The sequence below is a fragment of the Protopterus annectens genome, chromosome 3.part1 (assembly GCF_019279795.1).
Source record: "Protopterus annectens isolate FY-2018-M chromosome 3.part1, PAN1.0, whole genome shotgun sequence".
Lineage (NCBI taxonomy): Eukaryota > Metazoa > Chordata > Ceratodontiformes > Protopteridae > Protopterus > Protopterus annectens.
In genome coordinates this window covers 1,446,331,108-1,446,350,345 of record NC_056732.1, presented here as the reverse complement: position 1 = coordinate 1,446,350,345, position 19,238 = coordinate 1,446,331,108, and the positions used below count along the sequence as shown (strand labels likewise).

The window sequence follows — 19,238 nt, the reverse complement described above, 5'->3', positions numbered from 1 at the left end:
AAAGGGAACAATGTAAAAAATACAGGAAGTGGTAAAATGTGTTAAATTAGCTATGTGGAACAAAAGTCAATAGACATATAGAAGGGGGATGCTTGGCTAAGAAATTGATTATTTTTGTATTATTGGAAAGTTTGGGGGGTAGCAAATGATGATACAGTTGTGATGACTTTTTCAGACCATTTAACGGTATGGATGGAGGTGATGAAAGAAAGGAAGTATATTAAAGAGGAAAGGGAATAAAAGAAATACATGAGAAATTATGAGATGAAATTGGAGAGTGGGAAGTATTGCAGATATGAAAGGCTCATATAGCCATAACGGATGTGTATTAAATCTGGTCTGAATGGTTGATTGAATTTAAAAAGAAGTGATGTTATGTTGTCCTTATATCACACTTCCAAAGACCACCATGGCTATTTCCAACGTTTTTACTTTTTATTCCATTAATATAAAAAGACAGAACAATATAAAAGCTTTTTGTAAGCGCTTTCGGGTACTAACATACCCTTCTTCAGACAAATGGTTAAAAATGTCTTAGCAATCATTTAAATAGTCAAAAAAGGCGCCAAAAATTCGCCTTAAAGACACAAACCCTGTATTCACCATGAGATGTCAGTATATGCACTTTATAATACTCTTCATTCTATATCTATATAATAACATATCTCACTGTGATCTACATATTTTTCACAGCATAAACAATCATATATATAATAATTTTCATTAAAATATTTAAACATTTCATATAATTAGTAATAATTGAATAATGCTCACATCTTATTAAAATTCATGTATATAATAGAAATAAAAAACAAAAGTAAAAGTAAAAATATACTTATGTATATAAACATCCATTAATATTCAAGACTGTTAAATACCATTAAATATGTATCAGCTGCAACTGTCTATTTATATGCAAAAACATAATAATAATATTAATAATATATATAAAATCTATTGTCTGTTGGAATTTAAATCATATTTTATTAGTGTGTCTTAGTGGCCTATCTCTAAGGAATGGCTTGAGGGTTATTCTATCATTTAAGCCCTTCCCTTTATCAGACTGCATTCTAATAATCCATCTAATTTCCTTCTGTTCAGTGTAGTTCTTGACATTCCCTAGTCTATTGTTTTTCCCAATTAATTCTAATACCATAAACTTGAATTTATGGTCCAATCCATTGTTTAGTACATGTTCTGCTAGTGCATTTGTCTCATCTTCCCGATTTATTGCATAAATATGTTCTCTCACCCTTTCTCTCAGTGTCCTATTTGTCTTACCTATATAGAAACTATTGCATTTTAAACAACTAGCTAAATATACTATATCTCTGGTTTTGCAGTCAGCATAGTGCTTAAAATAATATATCCTGTTAGTATCCAGGTGAGTGAACTCATCTGTTACCATCATGCATGAGCATTGATTACATCCTCTACAAGGGAATGTCCCTTGTCTATCGGATGTAATTCTCTTTTTACTACCATCTTCATAACACAGTAGCCTTTTCAGAGATTTATTATTTCGATAACTATAACTAGGTTTATGTCCTACAATACTTCTTATTTCATCATTGATATTCAATATAGCCCAATTTTTATCAATAGGCTCAATGGTGGCAGTAATAACACTAGTTCCCTTGGCACGCTTCCATATGAGGATATTGCAGTGGATTCTTTTAGCTAAATGGTCCATGCAGAATCTTCCCATGTCACATGAGATCCACATTATGGAGACCTGCAAAAGGGACCTACAATGGTGGGTTCAGTCTACGCAAGTAACGATAGGCAGGCCGTTCATCCTTCCACAACCAGTAGCCACAGTGACCACGGATGCTTCCCAGATAGGGCGGGGGGGGGGACATTATCTGGGAGAGACTGTTCAAGGAACTTGGCAGCAACACGAATACCACTTGCACATCAATGTCCTGGAGATGAGAGCAGTACTTCTGGCATTGCAAGAACTTCAGGGCCTTCTATCGACGGGGATGATTGCAATTCAAACAGACAACATGTCTGTAGTGTGGTACATCAACAAGCAAGGCGGAACCAGATCTTACCCCTTGTGCCGGAAGGCTCTAAGAGTATGGTAGTGGGCGGTGTCCTCTCAGCATTTTCTGATTGCAACACACATCCCGGGAAAATCCAACATGATAGCAGATAAGCTAAGCAGGGCAATTCTGATGCCACATGAGTGGTCGCTGAAGCAGGAAATTGCGAATCAAATTTTTCGCAAGTGGGGCCAGCCTTGCAGCGACCTTTTTGCCATGTTCATGAATACCAAATGCAGCAGCTATTTTACCCTGGTCCCCCAACAGGGACAGTTACCCAGGGATGTACTTGTTCACAATTGGCTCCCGGGACTTTTTTATGCCTTTCCCCCATTTCCTCTAATACCCAAAGTTCTGCAGAAAACAAAATCACTGGGTTGCAAGCTAATCCTCATTGCACCTTACTGGCCTCATCAGATTTGGTTCCCCTTCCTTTGGCCCCATCTCCAGGAGGAGCCTTGGATCCTGGACCCAGTTCCAGATCTTCTGATGCATCAGTCAGGAATGCTCCACCCTTCTATTCAGACCCTCAAGCTAACAGCTTGGTTTCTCCAATTCCCGTCTTAGCCAGGCTTCCTGAAATTTCCCCTGCAGTACAACACATTTTGATTTCTTCTCACAAATCTACAACAAGAAAGATTTATGCCAGCAAATGGAAAACGTTCTCTTGTTGGGCAGCCAGAATCATATTGATCCTTTTACTGCACCCATTTCGAAAATCCTGGAATTCCTAACTGAGACTTTTAACCAAGGGGCAGCCACAGCTACAATTCGAGTTCAGCTAGCTGCTATTTCCAGTTATCATATTGGAGAAATGGGTTCAAATGTTATGTCCCACAGATTATGCAAAGCTTTCCTGAAAGGTACTATCCTCTTGAGACCCCCAGTAAGAGAACCACCTCCTCCTCCTCAGGATCTAAACTTAGTCTAAGCTTCCTTGATTCTTCCTCCTTTCGAACTGGCTGCTACCTGTTCTCTGAAGTTCTGGACTTGGAAAACAATCTTTTTGACTGCCATTACCTCACCTCGGAGGGTATCAGAGTTACAAGCTCTCTCCATTTGCCCCCCTTATTTAGTTTTTCACAAAGACAGAGTTTCTCTCAGAACTAATCCATCCTTCCTACCAAAAGTTTGCTCTGAGTTAAATTTAAATCAATCAATAGAACTCACTGTTTTCTTCCCAAATCATAGCAACAAGGCAGAATATAGACTCCACCAACTGGGTATGCATAGGCAGTTGCGTTTCTACTTGCACAGGACAAAAGACTTTAGAAAATCAGACCAATTGCCTATATAATTTTCAGAAAACAGAAATGGTACTTCATTCTCTAAAGTAACTTTATCGAAATGGCTTGCAGACACCATCACCTATGTCTACAGCTTACAAGGTAAGCAACTTCCAGGAAAAATACATGGGCATTCCACTAGAGCATTATCTACCTCTACGGCATTTCAGGCTAGACTGCCTTTGGACTCAATTTGTGCGGCAGCTACTTGAGATAATCCTCATACCTTCATCACTCATTACAAGGTAGATGTGGCCTCCCAGAACAGGGCATCCTTTGGTTCCATGGTTCAGAAGAGTTTATTCCCTTGAGCCACCTGAGAAAGAAGGTGCTGGGGACGCTGTCCCACCAACCAAGAATGAAGGCGAGATAAGGACAACGTAACATAAAGAAGTTATGTACTCACCATAATGTTCCATGTTTGTTGCCCATGATCTCGCCTTCTTTCTTACATCCCTTCCCTCCTTCCTGAGGGAGTGGGAGGAATTATTTGGTGTTTGACTATATGTGCCATGATTCCCTTCCTGCCTCATGAATTGGATTGGCTTAGGGTCTACCAACGTTGTCTACTGGTAATGATTAGTATATATATATATATAGATATATATATATATATATATATATATATATATATATATATATATATATATATATATATATATATATATATATATATATATATATATATCTGTGTATATCTGTGTATATATATATATATATATATATAGGTGTGTGCGTGTGTGTGTGTGTGTGTGTGTGTGTGTGTGTGTGTGTGTGTGTGTGTGTGTGTGTGTTTAGTCTAGTGTTATGGGTTATCACAAACGAGATCTGGGTAACTGTCGCTAGGCAAGTTGGGATTGGGTCTAGCCTCCAGCTAGTGGGGGGCTCTTGAGCTTTAGGATACGGCTGAGTCGGAGGCGAGTATTGGCTCCGAACCCACCAAGCAAGAAAGAAGGCAAGATCATGGACAACAAACATGGAATGTTATGGTGAGTACATAACTTCATTTTTTATTCAATGTCAGGATGATGAAAGAAAGGAAATATATAGAAATATATTAGGCAGTTTAGAAAAATAATATAAAAATAATATATAAAGGAAATTAAGAGCAAATTAAGGCTTTACTGTTTAGGCATAGATATTTACAAGGGATAAGATAGCTGCATATCTGAGTAAAATAGTTAAGAAGAATATTAATATAATGAGGGAAGTGAAAAATGTAAAAGGAGAGGCAAAGAAATATAAGAAATTATATGGATAAGATTAAAATGAAGGAAAATAAAAAAATGGAAAGTAAAAAAAAATCATAATAAGGTTAAGGAAGAAGTTGAAAAATAAATTACTATTAGTGAACTGGATGAAGTACTTAGCAAATGTTGTGTCAAATCTAAATGGAATGCATTCTATACAGGGTATGGAATGTACAAGAAATTAATGGATTGGCATTGAAGGCATTTTGTAAATGTACTGATTGAATGGTTGAAGGAAGGATTTATGAAGAGTAGTAGCAGAATATTAAAATGTATATGGAAGAATGATGAAAAGAATGAAATAAAGAGAGGCAATCACACTAAATAACACAAATTCTACATTTTTATGAATATAGTACAGAGGAGAAAATAAAGGAAGGATGAGTGATATTTAATCAATAATCCATGGATGGGTGTGCATAATGCTGGATTTACCCACAGTTGTTGTGGTTTGGTCATGAGGGCGAAGCATTGCCCACACCCAGCTGTGGGTTATTGCTATTATACAATGACATTATTTAAGAAAAAAAATACTTACTTTTCTTAAATAATGTCTTTGTATAGTGCCTCCGTGCTGCCCGTCTGTGTTTTGTATGTATCCTGTGGCTGTTTTGATGTACTGTGCATGCGTATGGGACTCGTGTCCCAACACTTATGCAGTACATCAGTGCTGTGCAACTGTTGCAATGGAGAAAGGAAGATCTCCGTTGCTTTTTCCTTTTTTTTTTTTTTTTTTTTTAAATACAAAAAGGAAACCGGGAGACTTTTTACCTTGGGGAGAGTCAGGACAGACAAAATAAAAGGATAATCAGGTAAGTTTTTTAAGTTTTGCAGAACTTACCTGATTACCCTTTTACTTTTGTCTGTGCTGTCTCCCTCTGTTGGTTTAAGTCTTCCGGTTTCTTTTTATAGTAAAAAAAAAAAGTAAAAGTAAAAAAAATGCGAGGTATACTAACGGGAAAAAGTCTGGGTAACTGGACTTTTTCCCGTTAGTATACTCTCTGATCAGTGTGCTCGTTTTTGAATATTTTAGGCCGGTCATTGTATAATATGAAATAAAGTATATATGTTGTATAAGGGAAGGGATATCAATAATCATTATTTGTGAGAGAAATTGTGGATTATAGTGTGACTAAAAGGGAGGATGTGAAACTTATGGTAGGTGATATTAGCAAGATATTTGATACAGTAATTCATGATGTTTTGTGGAATGTTATGAAGAAGTATGGAACTGGTAATAGAATTAGAAGAATGTGTATGTCAGCATATCAAAACGAAAGAGTGAGAGTGGTAGTGAATGGGTAGCTGAGTAAAGAAATATTCATGAAGTGAGGTACAATACAAGGATGTCCAACAAGTAGAATATTTTTGCACTGGTAATGAAGGCGATAGTAAGTGAAGTAGTTTATAAAACGACATATGTTAGATATGTGATGCAAAAGAAGGTGTTACTCCCAGTAGTTTTAACATACACAGACAGCATAGTTGTAGTTGCTAAGGACAAAATATGAATGAGGGAAATGTTGGTTTGTCTGGGTGGATGTTTAAAGGAAACGAGAATGACCTTGAATAAAGATAAAAGTAAGGGTTTGGGAGATGTGGTAAAAACTGAGGGTGTGTATTTTTCAATGAATGAAATGTCTTTCTAGGGATAATATTGGGAAATAATATGTAGTTAGGATGCAGTGGGAAGGTTTGAGGAAAGAAATACATCTTCTGTGGAGGAAGTACAGATTCACATTCAGGAAAAAGGTTGATCTGATGATTTCTGTATTAATGATAAAAATAGCATATATTTTAAATTTTTATGTGATCCCAGAAGATATGAAAAGAAATTGTGCAAGTGGCATTTTCTTTCTTACAGAGTTCCAAATTAAATCCAGTGAAAAGAGGTGTATTGTCTATGAGTGAAGATGAAGGGGGGACTGTGGTTTCTAAATCCAGTTGTTTATTCTGCTTCTTTAAACTTGTATAGAGTATTGAAGTGGGAGAAGGAAGAGAATTAGAAATTAATAGTGAGAATGTTTAAATATGAGCAAAGCATTCTGGGAGATGATGAGAAAAAGAGAAAAAGATTATATAAATGAAGAAATTAAAAATTATGAAGAACAAATACTAACATGGAAAATGTAAATTGATGATACAGAGAAAGATGGAAGGGTATGTGATGAAAAAATATTACCTAAAACCATGGGAAATTTTAGCAGAAGTGATTAAAGCCATTAAAGTATGGAAAAGTAGTGTACCAAGATAGTAGAGTGTCAGAATTTCCTATGGAAACTAGTAATAAATAAGTTACCAGTAAGGGGGACATGCTATGTTTATGTTGTGGGAAGGAAAAGACAAGAGAGCATGTTTTTATTTTTGAAATGTAAAAGAGTGGTAAAACTCTGGAAATAGTTGTGTGATTATACATGATATTATAAGAACAAGAAGAAATAATATGTGAGAAGGATTATTTGATATGATATGGGTAATTTGGAATGAAAGACTGAATGAGATTTTGTTTAATGGGAAATGGATTTTGGCAGATATATTGCGAAAAATTAGATAATGGTTGTAGAAGTAATAGGTGTCAGTTATGGAAGAATAACAATGAAGATGTTATAAGAAAAATGATAAATAGTAAAAAAAAAAACAGAAATCTTTATATGTATATATATGCCTATAAATACACTTTTTGTAAATATGCAAATAATGTTTTTTATGTTGTATATAATAAGCAACCCCTACTCTTTTCAGTAGGTACTGCGGGATCTTTCCGAGCCGCCTAAGCTACCAGCTATTCAACTAGATAGGACCTCGATTTAACATCTCATCCAAAGGACGACACACTCATGAGTAACCCCCCCCCCCCCAATGCTGCAATGCAGTATCAGCAATCAGTATACCTGGTGCCTGAATGCAACCCACAACCTTCTGCACCAAAGGCAAGGATGCTACCTGTTGCACCACCGACACTGCTTTTTCACAGTAGGCATCATGCTAGTTTTTTTTTTTTTTTCTACGCAAACAACAAGGAGGAACTCACTCTTGTCCTCTGATTAGGTCTTTTCTTGGACTAAACATGCAGGTCTGTTTTTTACTAATCCAAGCAGATCTGACAGCCTACATGTGTAAGATTACAGACAGAATAATTAAGAAGTTATTCCTGGTTTGGTATTTCCCACATATGTAGTTGTTCACTACTGCTGATTTTTTTTTCTGTTTTTTTTTGTCCAAGTGCCTACTAGTCATTCCTTTCTACCCAGGAATTTCACTTGTGATCATTATATTAGCTATGTTTAGAGAGCAGTCATTCAGGCAGTCATGAGGTTGCTTTCAGCTCTACAAAAGTGACTTGCTCAACAAAGTGTTGTCAGTGTGGCCTTTTCATGACAGCCAGTAGGGTAAAGCTGATCAGGTAGGTTTTATCTAGTATTACTTTTTTCTCTATGTGAGGCAGACAGGCAGTCTTAAGATAAGCCATCATCAGAGTTTATTCATAATGCATTTCCTGTGAAAAGCTACCTTCTTTCGTGTTGTTCTTCCTTTGTAGCTTCCTACCAGTATGCTGATCTTGTGTTGGGATTTCAGTTTGTTTTAGAATATTTTACTCTGTTCTGAGCTACTTTCATATTGTGAGATAGGTTCCTTTTTCTGGAAAACACTCCAGATTGCACTTCCCCTGATGAATCTTGATCCTTCAAGTTCTCTGATTCAGAAAGGCTGAAAAAAAGAGTCTCATTATGGACCATTGTCAAATTCCTACCTATTCTGGTGTCTGCATTTACTCTCATTTAGGCCATTTACCTACGTATTATCTATCCCAAGCATTTTAGCCAAGAAGCATTGCGTAACAAGAGTACATGTTGATAGATTTTTAAATACTGTGTGATTTAGACAACAAACACCAGTCAGTTAAAACAGATATTTTTGTCATTTACAAGGTAAGGGCAGGTAGGTCATTATCAAAGCAAATGTTTACATGTGGGCAGCCAGACTCGGTGTGTTTTGCTACTGAAGATCAAAGAAAACACTACATAGACCTATTAACAAACTGCAGTAGCAATAGACGGGGTTCTGCTCCCTTCAGAGCTCTAGTGTAAGATGTTTGGTTGATACTTGTCACATAACCTCCTGGTCCACAGTCCGTGCATTCACTTCTAGAAATAATAAATAAATGTAGAAGAGGGCTGCACTGCCTGGTCTGCTTATTAGATTTTGATTACGCCTTGCATCCTGCTGAGCACTAATTCATACCTTTTTTTTCTACTTGATGATTGAGAGTATCTCAAAGAGGTATGAGATAGTTATATCAATTCATACCCACTCTGAGTCAACGAGAAAGCATAAAAAGCCTTACCTTGTATTCTCAGGCTGACATTGATTCTCCTGATTTTCTTCTGGGGTACTCCTTGTATATTTCACAACAAAGCTTTGACTGAATTTGGATGTTAAAGAAATGAGGAGGCAATACTTTTCTCCATTTACAGTCATACTGGTCTATAGATTAGGGTAGCTTTGACAAGGTAAGGAACCCTGCACCTCTCTGTAGCCACTCCCAAACAAGCGTCTTCCCCCAGTCATTCAGGAACTATTACAGTGCAGACTTTCATGACAAGCACACTAAGATGAGAAGTGCTTATTCTATCTCACTTGCCGAATGCAACACTCATAAGAGATGTGGAGGTAGAGCTGGTAGCTGTTGAACTCTCCAAATACTAAACTTCTATGTTGGTTCTGGTTGCACCCACACTTAGCTATTCTTATTCCTGTCTGGTTCATCATCCTTTGTTCAGGTTTAATTACTCAATCTTGTTATCCTTAAGCTGCATCACTTTGTTTATGCCCACCTCGTTTTGTATTTTTTCCTGCATCCCAACATACAATACTGACAACTTTAAGGATTTAAGTAATAGTTGTCAGCATGTCTGCAAGCTGCTTCTGTTTAAAAGATCAGCGACTCACTGCTGCTTTCACCTGCAGCTTGATATGTCCATACAACTTAACTTCCCTGACATACTAAGACTTCTTTGGTTATAATTGCCAAAAACATTTCCTGGCACATAAATCATTGTGGTAGTATGCTGTCCTGTTTTTGATTAATAAAATTAGTATCACTTTGCTCTGTAAACTTCTTTGGTGAAGTGGCTAGTGTTGTTGTCTTACAACCAGAGGGTTATTTGGTTTGATTTTCTGTTGGGGTGCCTTCTGTGAAGAGTCTACATGTCCTCCCAGTGTTTAAGTAGGTTTTCTCTAGGTACTCCTGTAACCTTCCACATTCCAAAGATATACAGTAGGCACATTCCAAAGATATACAGTAGGTGGATTTGACACTCTAAATTGGCTGTAAGTATGAATGCATGTGGTGTAGAAAAAATAATTGCTGCAAAGCTAACAGCCTAGTGGTGTGAGTATTGGTTATAGATGATGGTGATTGCTGATGTGATGCCCTGACCCCATGTGGAAAAAATGGAAAGTGGAGGGAATGGGTGGACTGCTTGTTTAAACCATTAGTATTGTTTCATGCTTACCAAAATTTTATTTTGCACAGATTGCAACTGAGGCAGTAGAAAACATTCGTACTGTTGTGTCTTTAACTCGCGAAAGGAAGTTTGAGGACATGTATGTGAACAGTCTCAAAGGGCCATACAGGTAATGTTGTTGTAATTTCTTCTTGATATCATATTACTTGTACTAACTGAAAACATTAGTTAGCTATATATAACATGTATATACACTAACCAGATTTTTGGGAGATGCCCTTAACATGTTCTTAAACTCTTTCTCCATCCTTCCAATAAGTTAGAAATTACTTTGAGAGGTTATAAGTACATAATACCAGCATTTAAAAACTGCCACTAATCTGGGGCCTTTCCCCTAATTATTTTTAGCTTCGTCATTAACTTTGGAGGTAAAGGCTGAGAGGTATGATAGCACCACATTAGTTTATGCAGGAAATATTATAGAACAGTATAGATACAAGCATGTGCTGTGCTGCATCCCTCGAGTGGTGTCAGTTTCACATGCCTGTGTTGGCTTGAACATTACAGTGCATGCTTTTTTACAGATTTTTTAAATAATATGTAATTAAAACACAATGAGCCTACAATGAGACACATAAAATTGTGTACTTTTCTAATCTACATCTGCTAAATATTTTGCTGCTAAATGAACCTTCTTATGTTTCAGAAACTCTATACAAAAAGCACACATCTATGGTATAACATTCGGCCTCTCCCAAGCGATCATGTTCTTTGCATATGCTGGTTGTTTCCGATTTGGTGCTTATCTAGTGGAAAATAAATTCATGACTTTTGAAGATGTTTTTCTGTAAGTATTTTATTTTAAGAGTAATGTGTACATTTTAAAATACATCTTAATTTGTGCTCTCTTTCTGCCTCACTGATGATTGTCACAGTATATGATTGTAATAAGTAACTAATCAAAACAAAGGATATAGCACAATCACTAGAAGGTACATCTACCAGGAAGAAGCTTAAAGTGGTGCCATTCCATCTGTCATCATGTGATACTATGAGGCCCATTCAACTGAGCTCTGAGATGCAGTTTAAAGCTTTGGTCCAATATTTTGATCCAGTGATTTCCTTAGTCATTATGTTTGTTTAGGCAAAGAATTGTCACACCATATTACTGTGCAGCTTCTTCCTCCATCCTTTCAACACACCAAAACCAGACAAGACTGAACTGTAATACCCGTGAAGGAAATAACTGGATTAAGGAGTACGCCAGGGAGAAGCTAGACTACTAGAAACCATAGGGTTCTAAATGCTTTGAAATGTGTTTCAGCACTGTTTTACAACCTCAGTTAGTGCAAAAGATGAAGGCTATGAGCCGTTAACAAGCAGCTTCCTGTATTGCAGGGTCTGATTCCCTCATCCTTCATTTACTTTCTGTGTAAATATTAGCAGATAATGCTCTGTGGCAGTTGGGAAACTGGCTAGGCTCCTCAATGGTCTCTTTGACCACATGGCTTGTAAGTACCTATGAATCTTTTAATACAATGATGGCCTGAGCAAAAATCATAAGTAACAAAAAACAATAATTTTCACACTTTGCACTTCAGGTTTTTCCTCTATCCTCTCAATATAGCATAACTGACCAAGACTGCACTGCATTAACTGTATTAAAAAATTCAGTTTTATTTTCTTTCTTTTTTAAACATCTTTATTAAGTCACTCATTTTGAACAATGACAGGGATACATATATATTAAAAGAAAAAAAAACAACCATTGTAAACATTTCTAATTTAATTTTTTTTAAGATTATCATTTGTTAACTATTATTCTGCTATTCAGAAAGCCAACCTTCTGTGCACACCTTTGAGCAGTGTCTGTAAAATTAAGTAGGATGTATGCTGTGTATGTATATTTCTGGCAGTCCCTATGTATGTGCCCATCCCAATATTGTGTGACCACAGCTAAAATCACTGATATTATTTTTCCACAAGTATTCATATGCACATACACACATAAACACATACACACAGGCACATGCACACACACACACAGAAATGCGCACACACACAGACACACACACACACACACACACACACACACACACACACACACACACACACACACACACACACAGTGCATGATTGCCTGCAAGCAAATTGACAAATTGGAAAATGGGCTGTGGAGGAAACCAGAGCACCTGGATAAAACTTCAAAAGGGACAGGGAGTATGTGAAAACTCCACTCAGAAGGAACCACAGCCAAGGAACTTAAGCAAACAACCAAATGATGTGAGATATCAACACTACTTGTTGTGGCACAGTGCTAGTAATCATTTGCTTTAACACTCAACCTGCCCAGATCATCAGAGACAGCTGTTTATTGTGAATAATGCTGATATCTGACTATTATGGAAAGCAAAAGAAATTATGGCTAACTTGTTACACTTAGATGGATTACACATCTCTCCCCATGCACTGGCATGCATAAGCCATAGCAGTGATCATTTTACAAAGGTTTTAGCAAGTACAAGACATTGTCAAACACTTCTCCTGCAAGGTCCATTAAGTGATTGCTTAAATGTGATATAACAACACCAGTGTTAATTCACTTTTATTCATAAATGGCTCTTGTGCTAATCAGTAAAAGCCATGTTACTCAGTTTATATAAGCATATCAGATATCTGATTTCGATTTATAGAAAAAGACCGCAGCAAAGAATTACACATTGATTCGCACAAATGCACACTAGTCCTGCAAAGCTAGATTAATGGTGGTTTAACTTAATCATGACAACAAGGTCATTCTCTTCCATAGGCAGCTGCCGCCAACTGTAGCCAGTTTGTTGACTGTGCAACGCTCAGATGTTTGCAAGAAAAATAATGGCCACAGTAATGTGTTTTAAATGTGTGCACAAATGCACACAAATCCTACAAAGATAGATTAATGACTGAACTGAGCAAATGAATGCATAGACAGTTACTTTCATACACAGCAGACATAACAATTTTGTTGATTTTCTATACTTCATGGCTCTCCTTTACAGATGTGTACTTACCACTTGTGTCAAGAAGTTTGGTTTACAAAAGCAAACGTGTGTGTGTGTGTGTGTGTGTGTGTGTGTGTGTGTGTGTGTATATATATATATATATATATATATATATATATATATATATATATATATATGTATGTATATAGTGCTTCGCATTCCTCACTTGGGAGAGGATTTAGAAGAGGGCTAAATGAACTTTGAACATCAAATGATAACAAAATTTTAACATTGTGCTGTTTTTTTCCTCATAGGTAAGTGCAGTTATTATTGCTGATAGAGATCTTCTTATGTTTCATTTTAACAGTGCCTTTGTTAATTAGGTTGATAGCCTGACTATATAAAATAGTAGGAAAAAAGACATACATTCTAGTAAAGGGTATTCACATAGTAATACATACCTGATAATATACAGAAACAATATTAGTACAACAGTAACAAATATGTACAAGATTTATGTTATGGACATTGAAAACCATGTTATTTTATTAGGTGATCATTAGAGAAACAACACTGGTATAAGTTAAAACATAAGCATGGAATGTTACATATTCTTTTTTAAGGTAGGATATTAATTTTATTTGAAAAGCGCTGAGAAATGATATTCATATCTTTGAAGCCTAGATCCAAAAAACATGACATGCTAATTTAGTAGGATGAAAGTGAATTTTTCCAAGGAATTACTAATTAAATATGCTGCATTATCTTCAAAGAGGAAAGAAAATCTAAACATGATTAGTTTTATACCTCCGGTCATTGCAGAATTTTCCTGCTCCAAATAGCAAAATACTGTTATTCATTCATTCATTTTATTTTCTTCGCCAAGATTGCTACAAACTACTAAAAGAAAAGAAAATGCTCTATGTTTAGATATCTACAATTTCAAGCATTGATACTTATAAAACTAAAAACAGTTCACGGTGTTTGAGCAGCAAATAAACAAATTGCTTCAACAGCACATATGAAACAGAAATTGTCTGTTGAATAGACTCACTGTAATCCCAAACTGAATCTTAAATCAAGTCCAATATAGTAACCACAAAAAGACACCAGCTGTTGCTACATTCCCATGCAAATGGAATATGTTATAAATCCACCAGCGATAAAAGGAAATCCACCAATGAATGATCCAAAGTTCGTTAAAACAGAACTGTATTATTAACACCACCAAAAAATAAAATAACAAAGTAGAACATGAGAACTGGTTTAGCGCTTTCATCCTAACAAAACATTTGGACTTCAGAACCTGCCATCTTTTAGCTCTAAGATAAAGTTCTAGTTGAGAAGAAGCTAGAGATGAGGAAAGAATCTAACTGGGCATTCCTATACTTGGAGAAAGCATATGATGATGTCCCAAGAAAGCTGATTTGGGCAGTACTGTGGTGGTTAAACATGACAGAAACATTGGTAAAATTAGTGCAGAGTATGTACAAGGACCCAATGACTCAAGTACGAACACTCTTTAGTCTCACAGAGGGGTTCTCAATGGGAGTAGGTATACATCAGGGTTCAGCTCTGAGCCCACTGCTGTTCATACTGGTGATGGACTACAGATGGGACTGATCAACAAAGTTGCTGTATGCAGATGATGTGGCATTACAGGAAGAATCTGAGCAAGAACTTCAGCAAAGGATAGGGGAATGGAATGCAAAACTGAAGGCACATTGGATGAAACTAAGTACAGATAAGACAGTAGTAATTGCAGCAAACTGAGGAAATCAGAAGAAGCTGAGAATCAAGATAAAGGAGAAGATAGTGGAACAGGTTAACAGCTTCAAGTATCTGGGAGAGGTGGTTGAGGAGAAGGGAAGTCTGCATGAAGAGGTCGAAGCTAGAATCAGAGGAGCTGCAGCCAACTGACATAGAATGTCAGGTGTAGTGTATGACAGAAAACTGCCAAAGAAGCTGAAAAGTAAGGTGTGAAAAACTGTGGTGCAACCAGTACTACTGTATGGTACAGAAACCTGGGCAGTAAAGGCAGAGCAGATGAGGAAGATGGAGGTGATGAAAAGGAAGTGCCTGAGAAAGGTGTTAGGATGCACACTGTGGGACAGATGAAGAAATGAGGATACAAGAGCAGAAGCCAAAGTAGCTCCAGTTGCAGAAAAGATCAAAGAGAACAGATTACGGTGGTTCAGGCACCTGGGCAGAAAAGCAGAAGACAATCTTGTGAAGAAGATTTGGGACATATAGGAAAAAGCTAAGAGGAAATGAGGGCATCCAGCAAAGAGGGGGATGGATTGTGTGAGACAAGATCTGTGACAGTCAAGCATAAGTGTTGAAGAAGGCAGGAGTGTTGCATTGATTCAAGAGTGATGGTAACACTTAACACAACACCCCAAACCCGTGGAGAAAAATGGAGAAAAAGGGGGTTGATGATTTCTGAATCAGATTCAGTGGAGAGCTCAGTTTCTGAATCTCTCTATGGGGATTTCTTTTTCTTTGAGACTACTTCCATACTGTGCTAGTGTTTTCAGTGGGAGAACACTGAGGTTTCTCAGTCCCTTGAAAAATACTCTGAGCTATTACGGAATGCATTTCCAGAACCTTCACTCATTCTTCCAGTTCTGTCAGCTTTCGAAGGAGTGTGTGTTACTGCCTGCAGTTATCCTGATAGTCAGCCAGCTGCCCCTATAAAGGCAGATAGGATGTATTAAAGTTCTTCATCCTTTTAAGTTTTTATAGGGTATTCTAAAACCTGAACCAGTAGATATAGATTTGGTTAATCCTACTGCTGCTAAACATTTAGTTAATTCCAGTCCTACTCTTTGTGATAATGATGGAAAGATTCTTAAGTATGAGAAAAGGTGCATGCTTCTTCATCTTTGAAGTTCAGGATTTAGAATTGTCAGGCTCATATGTTAAAGTTTGTTCTTACTAATTGTGAAAGTATGAAGAATGTTTTGTCTGTGATTTCTTGTGAGGACAAATCTGCTTTAAATCATTTAATTTCTTCTACTGTACAAGCCACTACTCCTTGTTTACAGTGAGTGTGTGTGTGTGTGTGTGTGTGTGTGTGTGTGTGTGTGTGTGTGTGTGTGTGTGTGTGTGTGTGTGTGTGTGTGTGTGTGAGACTCACCTGATTCTTTTTCCAGGGCTATTGCCATCGGTACTGATTTGAAAAGTTTGCATGGCTGCATTCTCAAAACATCCGTGGTGATGTTAAAAAATGAGATTTTAAATTCTCCTTTGGATAGAAATTTAGTTTTTGGCCCCTCTGCTATAGAGGTGCTCACAAAGTGTGATGAAAGGGGTAAGTTGATATAGAGAATCTCTAAAATTTTACATCCCTCCTTTTCCAAATTTTCTAAGGGTTTCTCTAACTCCTTATCCAGTTTTGGCAAAATAGATGAATAGTTTCAACAAAAGGCAGGTTAACAGACATTTAAGAAATGTCATATGGGTTCCAAAGAGAATTCTGGAACTCCCCCAAAAAACAAGAACAATCCATTAAGCCAGAATGACTATTTAAAGACATTGTGCCCCCCGGCAGCCACATTTCCCTTCCAAAAAGCCTGAATATCTACTTTTCTCTTTTATAACAGATGGGTTCTGAAGATCATTCATCAATGCAGTGGGAGGAAATTCTTCCTTTCCAGGGCTTAATCCCTCATACACCAGACCAGACTCTCTTTTTATTCCCACCTGTACTTCATCACATGCTGTCCAAGAGTGCAGTAGAACCAGTTCCTCCTTCCCTTTTGAGAGAAAGGTTTCATTCAAGAACCATTTTAGTGCCAGAGAAAGAAAATTGTGATCGGTATCTTTCTTCTCTAAACCTGTTTGTGATAGTGCCCAAAGTCAATATGATGTCACTGTATAACCTATTACCTCTTCTTCCTAATTCAGGTTTCCTGGTAACACTAAATTTAAAGATGCGTATCATCACATCCCTATTCATCGAGACTTTAAGCTTTTCTTAGGGTTTTTGTGTCTGGATCACATTATCAGTTCTCTGCCTTTCTCTTGCACTTTCCACTACACCAGGAGTGTTCAGAAAGTGTCTAGCTCCAGTTATAGCTCAATGCAGGCAACAGGGTATCCACATTTTTCCATATTTAGATTACTTGCTTTTCTTGCATAGACTTTTTCAAAGTGTCAGGAATCCCTCCCTTGGATGAGAGATCTGTTTCACAAAGTGGGATTCTAAGAGAACATTCATAGGTTCATAGCTTCATAGAAGGTTACTAGGCTAACGGCCCTAGAGCCCTAAGAAGCCTAGCCATATTTATCCCAAGTTGCCCCAATTGTCAGTGATTAGATCAATGAAGTTCACAGAGGTAAGGGTCTATGGTACTTAATAATGACTTCCTTTGTCCAGGAGAGAAATGGAAACCACCCCAGGTCAGGCGTGGATTTGCAGTCACCCATCCTTTGATCTAGGTTGCATTTGAAGAGGGTCAGGGAGGGACTCTGTTTCACATGAACTGGAAGCTTCTTCCAGAGAAGTGACAGTCTCTGGTGGATGTATCTATCTCTACAACATGATCTGTTCATGTCAGAGGCTAGGTGAAGATCCCTGGAGTGAGTGACCCTAGTGCAGTTTGATTTATGAATGTGTAGCATTTCCATCATGGCCAGGTCAGAGACTGCCCAGTAAGCCAGGCATACGTCACCCTTAGTAACCTGTAGGAGACAGAATACAGTGATATGGCTTTCAGTGTTTCCTCATAAGACTTGTTTTGTCTACGCTGTAAATTCTTGGTGAGAAACCTCTGTGGTCTGTCCAGTTGTTGCAGCTGGCTGGTGAGGTACATACAAAAGGGAGCATTGTATTCAATTATTGGTCCGATGTGTGTGAGAAGTATAATGGAATTATAACATCTTTAGATCAAGATGTGATGCCTTTACTTATAAGATGTGTCATAGAAGGATTTCCTTACTACTGTGAATACGTGGTGGTCAAAATTTAAGTTGCTATCAACCTGAGTACCCAGATCATGTACCACTTGATCTACACTTAGGCTGATGCTGTCTGTAATGTAATTAGCAGGGATGTCATCTTTCTCAAAGGGATAATATATATATATATATATATATATATATATATATATTTTTTTTTTTTTTTTTTTTTTTTTTTAGCATTTAGCTTTAATCTGTGGTTTTGGCACCAGTCATTTGTCTGCTTTAAACCTGTCTTCAGTATATTAACACTGTTGGGGGGGAGAGGGGGCTCAGTGATTGCTCCCAATTTGCAATTTCCAGTGAACTTGGTCAGCCACAGGCCATCCAAGTTTGCCTGGACTTCTGCGAAATAAATTCTGAACAATAAGGGGCCCAGTGGTCTTTTGCTAGAGGTGAAGTCATCCACTTTGACAGTATGTGTCTTGTTGGTGAGACATTTGGTTACCTATCTGGTAGTGTAGGGTTTAATTTGCAATTGGGAGAGTGTCTCTATAATACCTGAGTTTGGGAGTGGGTCAAATGCTTTTGCTAGGTCAAGATAGGCAGTATGCACTCTCTTTCCCTCGTCCGGGGTCTGGGTGACTTTCTCAAAGAAGTCAACCATGTTTAACAGGCATAATCAACCTTTAAGGAATATGAACTGGGTTGGGCCCAGAGTTTGGAGATTACCTGTGTTCTTGTTAATAAGGTCCATAATGATTCTTTCCATGGCCTTGCAGATGAGGCTGTTCAGGCTTATGGGCTTATAATTACCAGGGCCTGTTAATGGTCCCCCTTTGTGCAGAGGGATTACTGTTGCTGTCCTCCATTCTGCCGGAATTAAGCCAGTTCACAGGCTGTGGTTAAACAGGAATCCAAGTGGGCCTGCTAGGTCATGTTTTAAGTTGTTTAAAATGCAACCTAGGATGTTGACTGGTCCCATTGATTCCATGTTTTTGGTCTTGGAGGGCACCAAGATGAATTGCTGTCTTGAGATAATAGGCTGAGGAATGGTGCAAGTATACCTTGTGAGATGACTGGAGGGGACAGGGGGTCCAAATCTGTCAGCTAGCAGTTTGGCTATTACCTGCGGTTGAATATGGTTGGTGCTTTCCACAACCAGTTCAGCACATAGCTGGGTATTCCCTTTTAGATATGGAATGTAGTTAAAGAATGCCTTGTGATTATCCTTGGCTAGGGAAGCTAATTTTTCTTCGTAATTAGATTTGAAGCACTTGACAAGATCTCTAATTTGTTTGTT

General features: G+C 37.5%; 1 protein-coding gene and 1 long non-coding RNA gene across 2 annotated transcripts in view; one reads left to right on the top strand and one right to left on the bottom strand.

The window, feature by feature from the left end:
- The window catches only part of ABCB1 (ATP binding cassette subfamily B member 1), a 1,009,232-nt gene that overhangs the window by 808,557 nt on the left and 181,437 nt on the right, over positions 1 to 19,238 (top strand). The window contains exons 24-25 of the mRNA XM_044067521.1: positions 10,121 to 10,221; positions 10,759 to 10,899. Of these exons, the coding sequence (XP_043923456.1) occupies positions 10,121 to 10,221; positions 10,759 to 10,899 (242 nt within the window). The remainder of the gene's footprint in view (positions 1 to 10,120; positions 10,222 to 10,758; positions 10,900 to 19,238) is intronic.
- The window catches only part of LOC122798507, an 82,165-nt gene that overhangs the window by 45,705 nt on the left and 17,222 nt on the right, over positions 1 to 19,238 (bottom strand). The gene's annotated exons all lie outside the window — the stretch shown is intronic.